Here is a 19554-nt window from a genome sequence, read left to right as displayed (position 1 = left end):
ATTGTCACCAGCTGACCTGAGAGCTGGACCTCACCCGTCCCCATCCTTGGAGGGTACCTTCCGCCCACCCTGCCTGTAGGCAGAGCCCTTTCAAGCCCACGGTCTTGGGAAAGCAATGTGTTGTTGAGATCATCTGCACTGAAAGTGACTGAACCCTGTGAAGGCTTCTCTATGGCATTTTAAGATTTGACAGGAGGGGCAGAGCGAGGGCTGCTGAGCTGTGCTTGTCTTGTGGCCGCCCAAGACCAGTCTTGTATGGGAGTCCCCTTGCTCGTTAAACTTGCCACTCACCAGCCTGGGGTGGCCCGTCTCAGTCTTGGGTTTCTCCTTGCCCTTTGTGTAAAGGGGTCAGTTTCAGACCTCACCCAGAGAACTCCCAGATTTGCAAACTAACATAAAGCTTTATTCATTTTCCATTGTACAAGTTGCCTTTTCTTACATGTTTTCCTTTTCTACATTTATTACCTTAAATTTACTTAAAATATAAATACCTTTTTAAAGTTTAAAAGCAGAATCTATAATGCTAAATAAACCCACGTAGAATCAAAGCCAAGCAAGGCCTACGCTGGTATTATATTATAATCAGTATTCACATGTTTTTTAAATAGTATTTTACTGCGGGGGTGGAGACCAGTCAGGGTCCAAAAAGAAGTAACAGAATGAGCTAAACACACGTGTGGAGGAAGGGACAGCAGCAGACCTGGGCGGGGGGGGGGGGGGGGTGATTTAACACCCTATTTGCAGGTGTGTGGTTAGGAATCCCATCACGGAGGAGGTGCATCTCTATCCAGGGAGAGAAGGAGAGACGCACAGACCCGACGCAGAGCTCAAGGTCATCCTTTAGAGGCTTTTCGAAGGTAGTAGGACAGAAGCTAAGAAAGGAGCAGGGGCAAAGTGAAGGTGTGGGCGTTGTCCCTCTGCTCGTCGTGCTTCTGTGAAAGGCCTCCTACGGAACTACGCTAAGAGTTCCCTTTCGCATGGGAAACACTGTCTTCTAGTGAGTAATGAACAAGGAAATCATATCTTAGAAATGATATTATCAAAATTATAATTTCTGTAAGAAATTCTATTATCTGGCCGGTGTTAGAAAAGAAGGGGGAGGGAGAGAAGCAGAGGAAGGGGGGAAGGGAGGGAAGAAGGAAGACAGGAAGGAAGAACGGGCAGGAAGGACGGACGGACGGACGGACGGACAGACGGACGGAAGGACGGACGGACGGACGGACGAGAGAAGGAAAGAAAACCAGAGGAAAGGCGAGGAGGGGAGAGCGAAGAAGAGAGGGAAGGAAGAGACACCGTAGAGCAACTTTGCCGTTTTGTCTTCCCTCAGTGCATTTATTCATGGCGTTAGAGAAGGTAGACTCTGGCAACACTGTGCCGCATGTTAAAAATCTTAAATTGTGGCCAATTTGCATTTCTAGACCTCTCCAATGACTGAGATGAGACGCATTTTATGACTTTGCCTTAAATGTACCTGGGGAGGGAGGTTGACAGAGGGGCCAAGTTCCAAGGCCCATATTAATTGGTCCTTTGAAACAGGGGCAGAGTCCAGGAATGATGGGGGGTGTGTGTGTATGTGTGTGTGTGTGTGTACGTGTATAATTGGTGGTCCTGCTTTTTTACTGAAGAGATATGTGCTCAGACAGAGGTGTGTGCAAATCCTGATACTGTCACACTGTTTTTCTCCTAAAATGGAGATGAACTACCCCATGTTGTAGGTATGAAGATCAAATGTGCATATAAATGTTTAGATGTAGTCCATAGAAATAAGCATTCAACAAATGCTAGTTACTGTAAAGTATAAAAGGGTAAGGCAGATGTTTCTATTATAAAAGCACCTATATTCCTGCTTTCAAAATTAACATATGAGCTTTGGGTCTTTTAAAGTAAATTAATTCTACAAGGTAAGTTAATTTTTAGACGTGGTGATTTTTGAAAGACAGAAAATTGAGCATTATGAAAGTGCTTAATCTTACAAGTTGTGACTGCATTATCATGGAAAACAGAGGATTGCCCTGTCCCTGGCATGCTGAGATAAATATTTTATATGGTATTGATACCAGATGATTTAATTAGATTAAAGACCATTGAAGCCAGCACATTGAAAACCTCATAAGATAAAATCTTTGTACCAAAAAAGTCACTTTTATATTAAATATTATATTCTTAAAAGTTTGCTATAATTTTAATGAATAACCTGGTTAGGGCTCAAAAACTGTTCTCTCTCTAAATACCTTTTTAAAAAATTTCTTTCCAGTGGATTAGTTGGATAAAATAGATTCCTGGCATTACAAAACTCATGCAAAAAGATAGATAATCAGATCCTTCCTTTGCTTTCAGATTTTCAGACGATGCTGGTTGGTTTTCAAGAAGGCTTCTAGTAAAGGACCCAGAAGGCTAGAAAAATTTCCGGATGAAAAGGCAGCGTATTTCAGAAACTTCCATAAGGTAAGCCCCGGTGTTCGGAATCACTAGGGAATAAGCAGACCCTTGGCAACAACTCGTGGAGACATTTCTTTTGATCGATGAAATCTGCAGGGGCAAAACTGCAAGACCAGTATAAAATGTCCCTGTTTTGATGAAATGCAAAAGTTATTTTTCTCCTTTATTTTAATCATCTGCTGTAAATGCCAGTGGTACCTCCGCAAAATGAAAGACTCATTTTTATTGCTACTTGGCGAAATGAGATGACTCATAATTCAACCACATCATTTCCCAACGTGCTGAGTAGACGTTTTCCCTCTGTTCAGGTTAATTGTGCATTTGTTACTTTGATTTAAACTGTGGGCAATATTTAGGAGATAAAACTTTGGAGGCTGGTGTTAGCTGTGCTAATGACTCTGCTAATGTGCACAGTAGTTGCTGTTTATAGCTTTAACAAGAAAGGATCATCAGATAGGCTGACGTGTAGGAGGTAGCCATACCGTCTATGAATTTTGATTCATTCTCATGAATCAGTTTACTAAGGATGGAAAGTATGTAGGAAATACCCCAGAATGATGTTAAAAATGCTGCCTAAAGTTGTCTTTGGTAATAATACCAAAATACAGTTAAGTATTTTATAATCACGTGGAGAATTCATGGTCAGAACTCAGAATCGTGAACCGGTAGGATGGTTGGTTGGCCATGCCTCAGTAAGCTCAGTAAAGAATCTAGTTCCTCACCGTTGGTAATACAGAGTAAGTTACCGTGAATAACATAATGATTTTGTGGGGTTTATTTTATGGGATATGTATTTTATGTGTATTCCTCCTTTTATTAAAAACAGAGTGCTTCCTGGGGCGCCTGGGTGGCTCAGTGGGTTAAGCCTCTGCCTTTGGCTCAGGTCATGATCTCAGGGTCCTGGGATCGAGCCCCTCATCGGGCTCTCTGCTCAGCAGGTAGCCTGCTTCCTCCTGTCTTAAAAAACAAAACAAAACAGAGTGCTAGCCTGGGGCTGGGGGGTGGGAGTGATAACAGATACAGCACAGAGGATTTTGAGGTCAGTGAAACTATCCGCTACGACACCATCATGGTGGATGTATGTCATCAGACATGTGTCCAGACTCGTAGAATGTATGACACTGAGAGTGAACCTTACTGTAAAATACAGACTTTGGGTGATTCTGCTGTGTCAAAGTGGGTTCATCAGCTGTAGCACATGTCCCGCTCTGCTGTGGGCTGTGGGTGATGGGGGAAGCTGTGCATGTGTTGAGGCTGACGGTGGAGGGAAAGCTCTGGACCTTCTGCTCAGTAGGGCTGTGGACCGAAGAGTGCTCTCCAAAATAAAATTTATTTTAGAAAGTAGATTTTTCTACCATATTTCCTAACTAATTCAATTACACAAATATCTAGCAATCATTTCTATTATATTCGGAGCTCTATGTGAAGGCTTAGCATTTGAATTTCTTTAACTCTTTATGAGGTATTCTCTATATTAATATAGAGAATCCAAGTTCAAGTTCCTATCTGCTCAGACCCAAACGCAGGAACCTCCGTGAGAAGGAATCCCAAGTTCAAGTTCCTATCTAACCACTTACTGGCTCATGGAAGTTTGATTTTCTCATGACTGCATGTTATAGTACCAGTCTTTTCTGACAACTGTTTGAGATAGACTGTTAAAGACCAAGCAGCTCAGTGGCGCCTATTGTAATTATATGAAAAAGTACAGGAAGTTCTAAAGGTTTACTGGTGTTTTGTATTATGGTTATGATCATGGCAATATTTTTAAACCTGATTTGATGAAAAACTGCAAAGTGGTGAAATATGAGTCTGTGACTTTAGTTTTTGGGTAAAGTTTTGGAGCGACTGAGCACACGGTTTACTCTGGATTCCTAGGCAGAACCCCTGCCCGCTGGTCAGGGGGGGATGCGGGCTGGAGGCTGGCCGGGTACTCATGACTCAGGCACAATCCTCAAGAAGGAAAAAGATCATCCTGACAAATAGAGTGTTGAGGAAGACCAAGAATCTTAGTCACTTTAGTGCAGATGCGGTGAGAACATCTGAGATGGACTCTCTTATCAACTTTCACGTAAATCACAGTACCATGAACCACAGTTACCATCCCATACGTTAGATTTCCAGAACTTACTCATCTTACCCTCTAACCGGTGGTGATACAGATGCTAACCAACCTTGTTTTACTAATCATTTCACAATGTACACATGTATCAAAAGATCACTTTGTACACCTTAAACTTACATAATGTTATATGCCAGTTATGTCTCAGTCGTAGAGCTGGAGTAAAAAACATCTCAACGTTGCACAGTGGGTAGGATTGTAGGCTCTGGCATCGAGCATCCGTCTTTAAGAGCCATGTGTACTTGCATAGGCTGTTGAATTTCCATGTACTTAATTTGCCTCATCTGACAGATTAAGATCATAATAATATAACAGATTATGATGCAAAAATGATTATTGTAGGGGATGAAATAGTACTATAGGAGTATAATGAGATTAAATATAACAAGCTCTTATTAATGAATTAAACTGTATAGCTAAGTACATAAGTACTTACTTGACATCTAGTAAATGGCAGTAAACATCAGCCGTTTGGAGTCCAGGCTAGGTGTGATGGTGACTTGGGTGACCATGTTAGTGTTGGAGGGAGAAGGTTGCCTTCCGGACAAGGTCGGTGAGCGCCGACAGGATGTACTTTGGGATTAGGTGTGGGCTGTTAGTGCAAGGTAGGGGCGACTCACGGAGGCTCCTGCGTTTGGGTCTGAGCAGCAGAGAAGAGGGTGGTGTGATTCATGAAGCAAGGAAGACGAGGAAAGCAAGTTTTGAGTAAAAAAATCACAAGCCGTCACTGACCGGATATAGAAGAAATGGAAGAGGAAGAAGGAGCCGCTGTGTCTTCCAACCCCGGGTGGTGGAGGGGTGGTCCTGCCCTTAGAGACGGGGACCCGCTCTGGAGGGGCAGTTCTCCGTGGGAAAGAAGAAGGTGTTCTTGGCACGTGACGTTAGGTTTCTTTACGGTATGCAGAGAGATGGTTTCATTCAACAGTTAGAACTGCAGCCAGACTTCCAGCAGATGCACAGGAGATCTGCTGAATGGGGATGTGAAGGTGGTGTATAGTAATGCCTCGCTGAGAGCTTGATCAGTGCAAAATAAAACGCTTTCCTCTAAAAGTCGTGGGATTTGGTACCAGCCTTACAGTGACATTCGGGGAGTTTTTGATAAACTAATTTCAATTCTAAGTTTATCAAGAGTTATAAATCAAATAAAAAATGCTGACATTTGACTCAAAATGAGTCAATCCAAAAATGATGGAAAATTATTAAAAATGGCACTTAAAAGGAAATGCAAGTGGAATAAATGCTAAAATACCAAACAGTAAAATTTATAGTAATTATTGAGACTGTTTAACCAGAACTTCCCAACTGAAAGTTTTAACAATTCTAGAGAGAGAATTGTTTATGTTACCAAAAGAGAAGAGTATGAAGAATACTGACATTTGAAAAGGGAAGAGAAGAGAAGAGAAGAGAAGACAGAACATTGGAGGCTGTGTGACTTCCTCGTCCCTGAGGCTGCCCGTCCCTATAAACATGCCACCCCAGAGGTCAGATGGCATTCATTTGTCCCAACCCTAAAAACCAGCCATCGAGGCAAAATAGCAGTCACAAATGTTCATGATATTTTTATCCTGGCATAGACTTTTGTTTCTACAAAATCAAAGTGTGAACCATTACTTCCCATGACTTCTTGCATGAATCCTTTTTTTGAGGAAAGCTGTAAGTTTCTCAGCTCCCTCTGACAGGTGAGTAAGGGGAGATCTCTTTATAAAAAGGCTGACCTATTTAAAATCTCTCTTTTCCTTTCAGCAGTTCATGTTCAGTTCAAATCTTGGCACCCCAGAATTGGAAAAAAAAAAAATCATCTTCATTTTCAAGATAGCTTAAAATAGGCTAGTCTGGATTTCCCCAATTGTTCTATTTATTAATTATTAAGTATTTTAACTTGTGATTATTCAGTTGTCTTGATACACCTTAAAATTTGCTGTAGCGCTCAATAGCAATAAATCATAATAATCCATCAAGTGAGTGAAATGTGTCCAGCCTTAGTGAGAGACTTATGAACAATAGCTAAGGACAGAATTATTTCTTTGCCAGCTTTAACTTTGTGCTGTGCTCTATCTGGAACATACATATTGTAAGGCTTATGAGTATTAATGGTCCCATTTAGACATTTGATATGTTTACTGTGAGAGAGATCTTGCTGCATAAATCAATTTTTATATGAAACGACTATAAAATGGTATATACTTTTTTTTTTTTTTTACCTCTTGGTAGAAAGAAATTTGAAATTCAAATCACTAGCTGCTGAAGGAAGTTATTAAAAATGCATTAGGGTTGAAAATGTAGCTGTATATAATTGTCATAACAGATATTCAAAACAAATTTATCCTCAATGAAAACTGAACCAGAGCAATTTACATAGAATCAGCTAATAAATTTTCCTTAATTTTCTAAGCAGATGAAAAAGAAACAGTTCATAGAAATTTTAATAAAATAAATATGAGTGCTGTCTGTAGGGAGGAAAGTATAAATAAAATCCCTGAGAAGGCTGAATGAAGATGGAACGGTGTGAATTTCCTAGGATGAAGACTACATGAGCGAGAAAAGCAATGTCTGTATTGGGACCAATCTTATTTCTAAATCCCCTACAACCTGACATTGAAAACATCATTTTGTTCTATCCATTTTACTCAGTTTTGGAGTTGTCGGTATTTATCTTTATGTAAAGCAAACATCTGAGAAACTTGGGGAAAAGATGAAGACATCCTTATGGAAAACAGCCACCTGGAAGTAGAGCATATCCGTAAAGTTAGGAGCAAAACCATTGATTTGTGTATAAACAGCCCACATGAACAGTGTGTAATGTTGAACACTTTCATTTTCATTCCAGTGGCTCTCTACTTGGATGAGCACACACTTGGTGTGATGCGAAGAGTGTTCAAAGGTTTAGTGTCTCTTCAAGTGTCTGCTGGAAGGTCCCAGAGTGATAATCGTTCACATTAGGGTATCATTCATTTTTTTGTTCATTCATTCTTCATTCATTCATTGATTCATCTATCTGTAATAATCTCTTATCTTGAAGAGGCCTCAGGGTTTTTTTGTTTTGTTTTTTTTTTAATTTTTAGCATAGGCTCCTGTTAACACACACATTGGTTCCTGGGACAGTCACACGTCAACCCACAATCATTTATTTATTGCTTTATTCATAGTATCTGATCACATGCTAATGACTCAGGAAAGAGTCCAAGAAATGGAATATGAAAAGTTGGTTTTTGTGTAGAATGAAAAGAAGGGGTAAAATGCTCCTTTGTGGTGTCTCTGGCAGAGATGCGTGGGATGTGAGGACGGGCAGTTCTAAAGCCGGAGGCGAGAGAGATCAGGCGACAAGACCCGCAGCTGGAGGGCGTCCGCATTGTGATTGCAAGACAGTTGGGAACTTCCGAGTTAGACTTCATCTTTGTCATATTTGAATCAAGGTCCATTACAATTTTACAACATCTACGATATTTCCAATAAGAATCACTCCGTGAAGTTTCAGGATGCCACAGAAAACAGATCACTCGGCAATCAGAATTTTTGTTGATAACCTATTGCTCCGTAACAGATATCTGTTCAGTAAGAAATAGGCATCCCAGGCTTAGAAAACATCCGTAAGGCCAATCTGGGCTTGACTTAGAGTATATAGAAGTATAATTTATGTTAGAAAAATTATTGTCTTTATCTGACTTTTTGAAACTATCCAATTGTGTGAGAAGCAATCATCCATAATGGTACTACATCAGAAAAAATGGTAATATGAGTTAAACAATATCTTTCTCTCACTCTGCTATCTGTAAAATGCAAGTAATAGCATAGCTCACAAAGTGAGGTGATAAAATCTCACGTGAGCTACTACATGGCCCGTAAAACAACTATGGTTGTACAAGTCATTTCTGCCTCGGATTTTGCATCTATCAAACCGGGGAAATAACTCATACCAACTTTAGAACAACTTTGAGACCAATTTGCATGATAAAGTAACTTGTAATTTCAAGCACGTCATTTTATGTGGTCAATCAGATAGTAATTTGAGAAGGATTCTTCAATAGCACAACCCCATTATGACTATTTCCATCATTTGTGAAGCATTTTTATGTTTATTTAATGGATTTAGATCCAACGCTCTTTACTATTTCAGAATACCTTCAGTGCATTTGGGGTTTTAAAAATCTCTTTTCCCCAGCGTCTGGCTAATTGTGCAGTATCTGACTGATGCAACAGGAGACATGCTTATTGCATAATGTTCCTGAGAATAAATTGTTTTTCCTGTCATTAATGGAACATTACATTATTCCACAAATAATGAATGCATATTCATTTATGAATTACGATTTGAAAAATATTTCCATGAGAATTCATTCTCTTAATACTTTTACCTCACCATAAATATCTATCTAGAAACTTTTATTTTATAAAATAGCAATGCTGTTTTATATTTACTTAATTTATATAATATTTTAAAATATTAAAGCCTTTATATGGCTAATACTTCTACACAAAAACGGAGATAGAATTTGAATATGCCATCAACAATCCAAGATTAAAAATCAGTAGCAGCCACTAAATTGATTTTGATTAGAGAACAGTTTCTTAATTTAGGGAACCATGGGTTTTGAGATTCAGTGGAATCATCAGTTTTGATGATAACTGGTGCATTTGTTCTACTCAGCTGTCATTGTCACACATAACGTGACCCCTGGCAGAAATGGTGGAATTAGGGAAATATAATTTTGTTTGTTTGTTTTGTTTTGTTCTGTTTTTGTTTTGAGACAAAGAAAGAGAGAGATCAGGTTTGCTTAAAAATACAACTATTTTCTCCTACTTCTCCTTTTCTCTCATCTTTTAATCAAGTTAATCGTATTACAGATGCAGTGTACTAGAAAATTAAATTTTAGCCTGATTTGCAGTAGCCTGGAATTTTCCACTAATCCTTTCTATCCTTTCGTGAGAGGACTGTCTTGATGTAAGCTTGGAGCTACCATGATATTCTCCTGGTCTTCGAGCTGTACAGCCAACTCTGAAAGTGGTCCGAAAAGTCAGCTTTTCTTTTATTCCTGTTCCATTTTGCAAATAAACCAATGTGGTTAGACCCATCATTATTACCGAAGGTTGAAGTTCCATCACTAACAATAATTAAGGGACAGTTTTCATTTTCTGTTGTTGTGCAACAAATTACTACCATTTCAGGAGTTCGAAAAACGCATGCTTCTGAGCTCACTGCCGTATGGCTGGTTTCTCTGCTGGGGATTTCAAGGGCCCTGAAGTTAGTTGCACTGAGTTATCTCATGGCTCTAAAGAAAAAAAAGTCTGCTTCAAAGTTCCTGATGCAGTTGGTGATTTTAGTTCCCCAGAGGTGCGAGACTTGCTGGCTCCAAGAAGGGGCTGTTCTCAGCACTGGAAGCTACCTGAAGTCCTTGACATGCTCGGCTCTTTCCCTCTCCAGTACAGCACGGGCATCACACACTTTTTCCAGCTTTGACTCTCTGCCTTGTCTTTTGTGACCAGCTGGAGCAAGAAACCCTACTTTTAAAAAGTTCCTATGACTAGGTCAGGTACATTGAGAGCCGCTGTGTTGTGATCTAACTTCAGTGGTGTATCATTTCAATTTTCAGGGTGGTTTTTGTTTGTTTGTTTGTTTGTTTGTTTGTTTTTAATTTCTGGGTTATTTTTAATTTGGGAAGGAATTTTTTTTAGGCTGGCAAAGTGAGACAGCCGTTTTCCTTCATGGTTGTGTAGGAGGTCTGTCCAGTAAAGACGTTGTATTTGAAGTGAAGCATGATGCGACTTGGACATTTCACGCGTGGGGTTTCATTTAATTAAGTGCAAATTCGACACCCATCTGTAATGCACTTCTTCCTTTCCCATCTCCACCCTAGAGATCACTTTTTTACACTTCCTGCAGTTAGACAAGTACATTTCTGGCTAATGAAATGTAAATTTAAGCCTGCTGGAAGGGATAGAAAGGATTTGGGGGTTCTGATATGGCCAGCAATATCCCTTATTCCTTCTCCCTAAATGGAAAACATGATGGTTGGAAATGCAATAGCCATTCTGCGCCCAGGAGGAGATGGGCATAAAAGAAATGTGAAGAGCAGGACAAATATTTGGGCTTGAGATGCTTCCTCTAATGTCATCAAACCACTGAACCAACACTAATAACTGCCTACTTCAGAGTTCTTAATGTGAAAAAAAAATGGGTCCTCTTTGTTCAAATCAGTGTCCAGCAAACTTTTATCTGTGAAGGGCCAGATAGTAAAAATATTAGGCTTTACAGATCCTAAGGTCTCTGTTGCAATTCTTCAACTCTGCACTTAATAGTACCTTAAATAGCCAGAGACAATGTGTAAACAAGTGGTTATGGTTTTATTCTGATAAGACTTTATTTACACAAATAGGCGATAGACCACATTTGGCCCAGAGGCCACAGTTTCCATCCCCAGATTTCAATCACCATTAATTGGGTTCTTCTATTACTTGAAACTATATATTTTTTAAATTTTCTTAAAAAAATAATAATGTTGGATATCATGTCTAGATACTCTAAGTCTATAGAGAAACCTTAGCTAAACATGATTGGTAGTTAGCTAATGGGTCACACCTAGAATTGGTCACAAGCTTAGGAAAGTAACCCTAATCTCTTCAGCTTTTTTATATTCTTTGGAATGATGTATATTAATGATCATACCAATACTCTTTTCCACTCTGTGTCCGTTATTAGAGGAACATAATTAGGCCCATTAGTTATGTTAAATGGTATCATATACCAAGCCACAGACAGCCAGGCTGCAGACTAATTCAGAGCAGGGGTAAATTGTAATAGGCATGTAATTGTTAATAGTGGTTGACTCACTAGAATTTCACACATCATTCAGTTGACTTTTTTGGGGGGGGACTAGGGGGGGTGTGTATCTTCTTCCTTCTCTCCCTCCCTCCGCTGGACTCCGGTGCAGATTGAGTTCGTTGTATTACTGTAATATTTGATCATTTATCTTCTTCCCATCCCAAACCCTCTTTATTCCCCTCCTCTATAGATAATCATCATAAGTCTGATGGGAAACTGTAGGATTCTTATAAATGTGTACTGTTGATTTCTTGAACATGTACTGCATTGTTAATTCCCTTAAGTACTGTTGTGTTATAACTTTCCGTGTTTCTTATTTTTATTCGTGCTGCATTATAGCTTTTAAGACCCATCTGCATTTCTATGTGTCCATTTGCCGGTCGCTTCTGACTGCTACATGGTACCCTATAGTTTGCATCCATTATATTTTACTTTTCCATTTTCCTAGTGACAGAAACTAGATTGCTAGAACTTCTCATTATCTCAAACAGTACAGTAATTAAGATTTTTGTACTGTGTTTTTATGACCCAATGTGAGAAATTTTCTGGGATATATAAAAAGAATGAGATCGTTGTGTTAAGGATACATGAATACTTAACTAGGTACTTCCAGATGACTTTCCAGAATGCGTCTCCATTCTTCACATGCACAGGGTGTGTGAGGGTTCTGCATTCTCACATTCTTTTTTTTTTTTTTTTTCATTTACATTTTTTTTATTTAAATTTTTTATTTTTTATAAACATATATTTTTATCCCCAGGGGTACAGGTCTGTGAATCACCAGGTTTACACACTTCACAGCACTCACCAAAGCACATGCATTCTCACATTCTTATTGATTCTTTCCATTATTTACTGACTTCTCCAAATCTCGTGTGTGTAAAGTGATAAGAAGTTGTGTTTTAACATGCATTTTCCTATTCCCAATTAATTGAAAAATTCTCCCTCTGTCTGTTTGCTTTCAGGGTTTATTCTTCCAGGAACCCCCCAGTCCCATTTTTTGTCCACTTTCCTACTAGAGTTCCTGCATTTTTATGGCTGTTTTGTAATGTTTCTTTGTCTATTCTAAATATTAGATTACCTTACTATTAGACATTGTAAATAATTTCTCACCTCTGTTATCAGTCTGTAACTTTATGGAGCCCTTCATGAAACCAAGATTTGCAAATTTAGATGTTTTCAATTTTTTTCATCAGTTGGGCTTCATTTGGTCCCTTCCTTAAGAAATCCTTCCATCACAAAGATATGTTATCCTCCATTTTATTCAGTTCGCATTATGGTTTTGCCTTCGATATTTTTGCCTTTCGTCTATCCGGTATCCAGATTTGGATATGGAATTAAGAATTCCATTTGTAGAAATAGTTGGGGGTGAGCTTTCACTAGTCCATCTATTAAACTTCCTATCTTTTCAGTGATGACGGCAGCATACATGACATGTGCATTTTCCTCTGATTTCTCTGTTCTGTGCTGCTTGTTTGTCCTAGCGCTAGCCTGGCTCCTGTTCTAGATTACCGTGGTGTCACACCGCGGGACATTTGGTGAGACATTCGCTCCCCCTACACTCAGTTCTCATTCTCTGATGTGACCCTGGCAAATTGTCTCAGAACATGTAATGTTCTTTTTTTATTCAGCTACTCTTTTATTTACATTTTTTCTCCAACAAAATCCCTTGATAGTTTATTATTTTACTTTCATTTCTAATTAGTGATATTAGTAGAGAAATCCTGTTGGGTGTGTGTGTTTACTATAATTTGACAATATTGTTGAATGCTTTTGTTGCTTCTAATACTGTATTTTTCTGTTGACTCTGTTAGTGTTTATATGTCAGGAATGATTGCATGGAAAGATTGATAGTTTCACTTATTTCTTTCCTTGTTTTCTTTCTTTCTTTCTTTTTTTCCTTTCCTTACTCCCCAGGACCTATTTACATTAAGGCAGGGATAGACAGGGTACCTGCATGTTTCTGCTAATAAATGAAATATGTCTAATGCTTACATATGAAGTAAAATATATTTTTGTATTTAACCTTTTAAACAATGAAAACTCCTTTCCTTTCTTGATATAGCAAAAGTTACTTTCTCACAAAAGATGTTAAAATCTAATCAATTATGTAATATTTTACCTACTGAGGTGACCATGTGATTTTTTTCTCATGTAATCTATCAATTTTGAGAAATACATTTGTACGCTTTCTGATGTAAACTATACTTTAACTCCTGAAATAAACCCTATTTACATGTTGGGATTTGTTTTTCATTAATGACTTTTTTGGATTTTTAGTATCTTATTTTAGGATCAATATTAGCCCAGACTCAGAAAGCAAAAGCAGATTTTTGCTTTTTTTTTTTTTTTTCTCTTGGAATAGTTTGCAGAGAGTATTAATTAATCATACCTTACAAGTTTGGTAAAGCTCAATTATGAAGGAGTCTAGAAATGGGCTATTAGGAGATGAGTATATTGTTTTGTTCAAGTTTTCTAATGTTTTTTCTGCCACCATTTTGGCATTTTATTTTTTTCTAAATATATATCCTTTCATCAGTGTTTTCAAACTAATTAGTATTTATTTGTTTTCAAGCTTCTCATTAATATTTAAATTTTTTGTTTGTTCAATTTTCCCCTTTTCATCTTGTACTTAATCCGTCTCCACCTTCTCTCTTTTACTTTTATCGAACTCACCACAAGTCCCTTTTACTAATCCTTTCAAACGGACCTTTTGCTTTCATGAAACTTCTCATTTTTTTTCTTCTTCATTTCAGTGATTTCTGCCCTTGTCTTCATGATGTCTTTATTTATTGAAATGCTGTTTTTTAACTTTTTCAGTTGAATGCCTGAGTTCATTCTTTTCAACCTTCTGTATTCATGAAAAATATTTTTAAAGACATGTTTTTATGCACTTCTTTCTCAGTTTCCCTCAAATCTTAATATGTACTGTTTTGTTGTCATTAAAGTGTATCTTGTAATTGAACTGATAATTTCCTTTTTAACTCAGATGTTCTTAGAAATGTGTTATTCCTTATTTATATATGTAGAATATTTAATCATCCATTTACTATAAATTGTCGTTATATTATATTATGGGTGTATACTGTAATTTATATAGCTTGGGCCTTTTGAGTTTACTAATACTATTTTATCATCGGATACCTGTTCAATTTTTATAAATAATCCATATGTGCTAGGAAAAAAGCATATATATGTTTTGTCATTGATAGTAGGTATGAGTGTGTAGGTCTATATAAACAACGTAAAATAAATTGACTACATTGATTTTATTCGGCAGAACTTCCATATCTTTGTTTATGAGTGATTAACTATTCATCTCCCTGGTGAACTGTCAGATAATTTTGTCACCTGTGGTTATAATTTGTCCTTTTTAAAATTAGTTGTTTTTTTAAAAAATTTTATTTATTTATTCGACAGACGGAGATCACAAGTCCGCAGAGAGAGAGGAGGAAGCAGGCTTCCCGCTGAGCAGGGAGCCCGATGTAGGACTGCATATCAGGACCCTGGGATCATGACCCAAGGCGCAGGCAGGGGCTTAACCCACTGAGCCAACCAGACGCCCCTAAAATTAGTTTATATATATATATATATTGCATATCGTGGAGCTGTGTGGACTTTTGATTAATGACAAATTTAAAAAAGAAAAAAGAAACACATATTTAATACTTTTTGGTAGGTCATGATGAACAGTGAAGTATCCTTGCTTTTTAGGAAACTAGTATCTTATTAAAGAAATGGGGCTCTACAGATTTTTCTGATTTTTTGGTCATTTTTATCTTCAGTTAAGGCTACTAACTTTGTAACAAGGGGAGCAATTTATCTTCAAATAATTCTGTGTAATTTTATTAGTTTTGTACGGCCGGCCTAACAAACTACCCCAGACTCCATTCTGAAAATGACAGTTATTCTCTCACAGCTGGACGCTGGAAGTCAGAAATTCAGGTGTCAGCAGGGCTTGCCTTTTCCAGCCTCTGGGGGCTCTGGGTGTTTCTGGGTCGTGGCGTCATCATTTCCGTCTTAGCCTCCACCTTCCCATGTCCACCGTGCCCTTGTCTCAACCTTCCCTCCGCTCTTCTGTAAGAACATGTGTCATGGGATTTCGGGCCGCTCCGAATCCAGGAGGATCTCCTCCAACGTCCTCATTCAATTACATCTGCAGAGAACCTTGTCGCAAAGAAGGCACATTTGAAGATTCTGGGGGTTAGTTAAGACTTCAAGATATCTTTGGGGAGCTATTTTTCAACCCCATACAATAATGAAGGGATTTAATTTTGTACATCTGCTAAGAAACATTATCGTAGCCAGCTAGTTGCTGTTAGGCCTGTGTAGTAAAATTGTAACTCTCAAAATAAGAATGGTATTATAGCTGACTGAGCTGTTTCATGCCTTTCTGTTCTTAGAGTCAGTGAAACCTATTATTAGACGCGCTAAATGTGTACTGGGGAGAGAGGGGGGAGGTTGAAGGGGAGGGAGTGTAGGCAGGGAAGTACAAGACGGAAGGAGGGACGATGAAAGACAGAAAGAAGTACAGAGATTTCCTGTTTTAGGGTTTATTTTCTTATGTATTCGTTTTCTGCATTTCTTAGACCTGAAAAGAGTTTATGTTTATGTTTTTAAAATAGGCCACCTGAAAATAATTTAGGGGTAATAAGGTAGTGAGTTTTCCAATTATTTCCTTTGTCACCCTTACAGTTTGAGTCTCTACTGTAGTTGAAGACACTTTCCTGTAGTAACTTCTTGATTAGCAGTTCTTTGCCATTAATAAATAACATAAATTGGTGAGAAGAGCACTAGTCAGAGAAACAGGAGGCATGGCCCTGATTCTGGTCATTGCTTTAACTTACTGTGAGATGGCCACCCAGATAGGGATGGCCGCTTCCATTGTTAAATGAAGAAATCCCAGCAGTAAGTTTGCTTTCTTAGTTAGGATGTTTTGAGCTGCAAGTAACAGAAAAGCCAGATCAAACGACTTAACAGCGGAATACTATGACAGATGACAGCATGGCTAGAAAAAGAAACTGGCTTTAGGGCTGGTTGACTCAGTACCTCTTGTTCAAGAATGAAAATTAAAGACCTGTTTCCCCACCCCCATCTCTACCCTGCTGCCCTAGGATTGCCCTCCTCTTTAACTGGTAGAATGATAGCTGTAGCATTCCTGAATTACGACATCTGGACAACACACTGTTGAAGAGGGATGGGTTTAGCCCAAGGCTATATTAGAAAACATTCATCAGAAACCACCAGAAAGCTTCTGTGCACATCTCATTAGTCATATTTCAGTCATATCCTTTTTCCTAAGCCGGTCATGAACAAGGAGACCATCAGCCGAAGAATAACAAGTCCTACCATGGTACTTGGGGTGAGAGATACCCACTGGGGCACTTGAGCTGTGTGAGGCAAGGGCAGAGAGCTGAACAAAATAGCGTTCAGATATGAAGGAAGGAGCTGGAACTGTATGCTGTATACACAACCAATGGTGACTATCATAGTTAATTCTAGTTCTACTATAATTCTGTCTATAATCACTCTTTTCTAGATGATGCATTTCATTATGTCATTGAATATTTGCGAGACCTTAAATTTTTCAAAGACATAAAAACAAAGTTTGTAAGTATTGATAACACAAATGCTACAGTAGTCAAATAGTAAATGTTGGAGGACTATATCACAGCACATAATATCAGAGCATGGAGACATGGGGGGCTTAAAGAATGAATTATATTGATTTCCTTAGTATTATACATTCATATTTTTCAGTGGCAGGAGACAAATATAAAGAAGCAGATGCTGGAAAACTGATGTAAATTCTACTAGAAAGAAGCAATTATAAAATTTCTTTGGAAATGATGCAGTGTAGTGGATATAATGTACAGGGTAATACCAATATTTAAATTCTTATTATGAAAGCTTAGGACTTAAGCATGGAGAGATTGAGATTTATTAATTGGAATAATTTTAAAATTTAGTAAAATACCCATCTGCTTTTCTTACTAGAAAAATAAGTATTCTTCATTCTAATGAAGTGATAGAAGTGATAGTGAATAAAGTTAAATGAATAATAAATAATAAAGTTAATAAAATAAACATTCTGTTAAACCAGTTTCTAAAATGTACCATCTTGTTCTCAAAAATAAAAACTTTGACTTAATTAAAACAGCCAGATTAGTAAAATACCAGGATTAATAGAATTATTAGTAAATTAGTAAGAAAAGAGAGTGCAATTTATTGTAAATTCATTTGATTCTACTTTTAAAAAGTCTGAATGTTAACTTGCTTTCACTTTTCAAAATACAGTTAGATTTATAGAAAGAAATCGAGCATTTAAATAGGCAAATATCCAATCTCAATTGTCATGATAGCAAATTGATAAAAGTTAGCTTAAGGGGTGCCTGGGTGGCTCAGTGGGTTAAGCCTCTGCCTTTGGTTCGGGTCATGATCTCAGGGTCCTGGGATAGAGCCCCACATCGGGCTCTCTGCTCAGTGAGGAGCCTGCTTCCTCCTCTCTCTCTGCCTGCCTCTCTGCCTCCTTGTGATCTCTGTCTGTCAAAAAATAAATAAATAAAATCTTTAAAAAAAAAAGTTACTTTAAAACGCAAAGTAATTTCAGTGTACGTGCCTTTTCACCTTGATCCTTTACTCATGTTTTAATTGGGTTATTTGGGTGTTTGTTTTTGCTGTTGAGTTACACCCTTGTACATGTTGTATATTAATCTCTTAATTTGTTTGCAAGTATTTTCTCCATCTGTAGATTGCCTTTTCATTTTGTTGATTATTTCCTTTGCTGTGCAAAAGCTTTTTTATGAGTACCATATGATTTCGTGGAATCTTAAAAAAAAGAAAGAAAGAAAGAAAGAATCAAACAAAAAGCAGAATCATACTTATAAATACAGAGAACAAATTGATGGTTGCCATAAGTGACCGGGGTCAGGGGATGGGCAAAATGGTTGAAAGGGAGAGGGGGATACCTACTTCCTGTTACGGAATGAATAAAAATCTCGGGAATAAAAGTGCAGCATAGGGAATATAGTCCATGGTATTGTAATAGTGTTGCCTGGTGACCAATGGGAGCTTCAGTTCTGGTGAGCAGAGCACAGTGTACAGAGTTGCTGAATCACCACGTTGGATACCTAAAACTAATGTACCATTGTGTGTCAACTCTACTCAAATTAAAAAAATAATAAAAATAAAAATATAAGTAAAAAAAATACTTCCAAACACACTTTATAAGTCCGACATTACTATGATCGCAAAGCCAGACACCACAAGGAAAGAAAACTACAAGCTAATATCTCTGATGAATGTAGATGCAAAAATCCTTCCTAACCTAACAAACCAAATTCAGCAACACATCAAAAAGACCACATACCATGTCAAGGTGGGATTTGTTCCTGGGATGCAAAGTTAGTTTAACATATGTAAATCAATCAGTGTGCTACACCACATTAAGGAATGAAAGATAAAAAATACACAGTCATCTCAATAGATGCAGAAAAAGCCTCTGACAAAGTTTAACATCCAGTCATGATTTAAAAAAAAAAAACCTCTCAACTAAATATGTATAAAAGGAAATTTCTTTAACAAAATAAAGATGTTTATGAAAAGCTCACACCTAACATCATAATCAGTGGGGAGAAACTGAAAACTCTTACTCTAGGATCTAGTTCAAAACTGGGATGCCTCCTCTAACCACTTCTATTCTACTATTCTACATATTACAAAGTACTAGAAAGAGCAGTTAGACTAAAAAGGGCATTAAAATCAGAAAGAAAGAAGTAAAATTATTCCCGTTTGTTGATGACATGATCTTATATCTAGAAAATCCTATAGACTCTATTAAAAAAAAAAAATCTTAAAACTGGGGCACCTGGGTGGCGCAGTGGGTTAAAGCCTCTGCCTTCAGCCCAGGTCATGATCCCAAAGTCCTAATGTGGGATTGAGCCTCACATGAGGCTCTCTGGACTGCGGGGAGCTTGCTTCCTCTTCTCTTTCTGCCTGCCTCTCTGCCTGCTTGTGATTTCTGTCTGCCATATAAATAAATAAAATCTTCTTAAAAAATAAATAATTAATTTTAAAAATCTTAAAACTAATCAATGAATTGAGTAAAGTTGGAGAGTAAAAAATCAGCATACAAAAATCAGTTGCATTTCATTATACAAACAGTGATCATTCCAAAAAG

The 19554-nt window shown here is 37.7% G+C and overlaps 1 protein-coding gene across 1 annotated transcript in view; it reads left to right on the top strand.

Annotated features, from left to right (window-relative positions):
* The window catches only part of DOK6 (docking protein 6), a 381693-nt gene that overhangs the window by 109269 nt on the left and 252870 nt on the right, over positions 1–19554 (top strand). Inside the window, exon 2 of the mRNA XM_082698915.1 lies at positions 2338–2445. Within this exon, the coding sequence (XP_082555041.1) occupies positions 2338–2445 (108 nt within the window). The remainder of the gene's footprint in view (positions 1–2337; positions 2446–19554) is intronic.

This window comes from Mustela nivalis, assembly GCF_964662115.1.
Source record: "Mustela nivalis genome assembly, chromosome: 14".
Taxonomy (NCBI): Eukaryota; Metazoa; Chordata; class Mammalia; order Carnivora; family Mustelidae; genus Mustela; species Mustela nivalis.
Note: the sequence above shows the minus strand (reverse complement) of the source record. Positions and strands in the feature narration are given on the sequence as shown.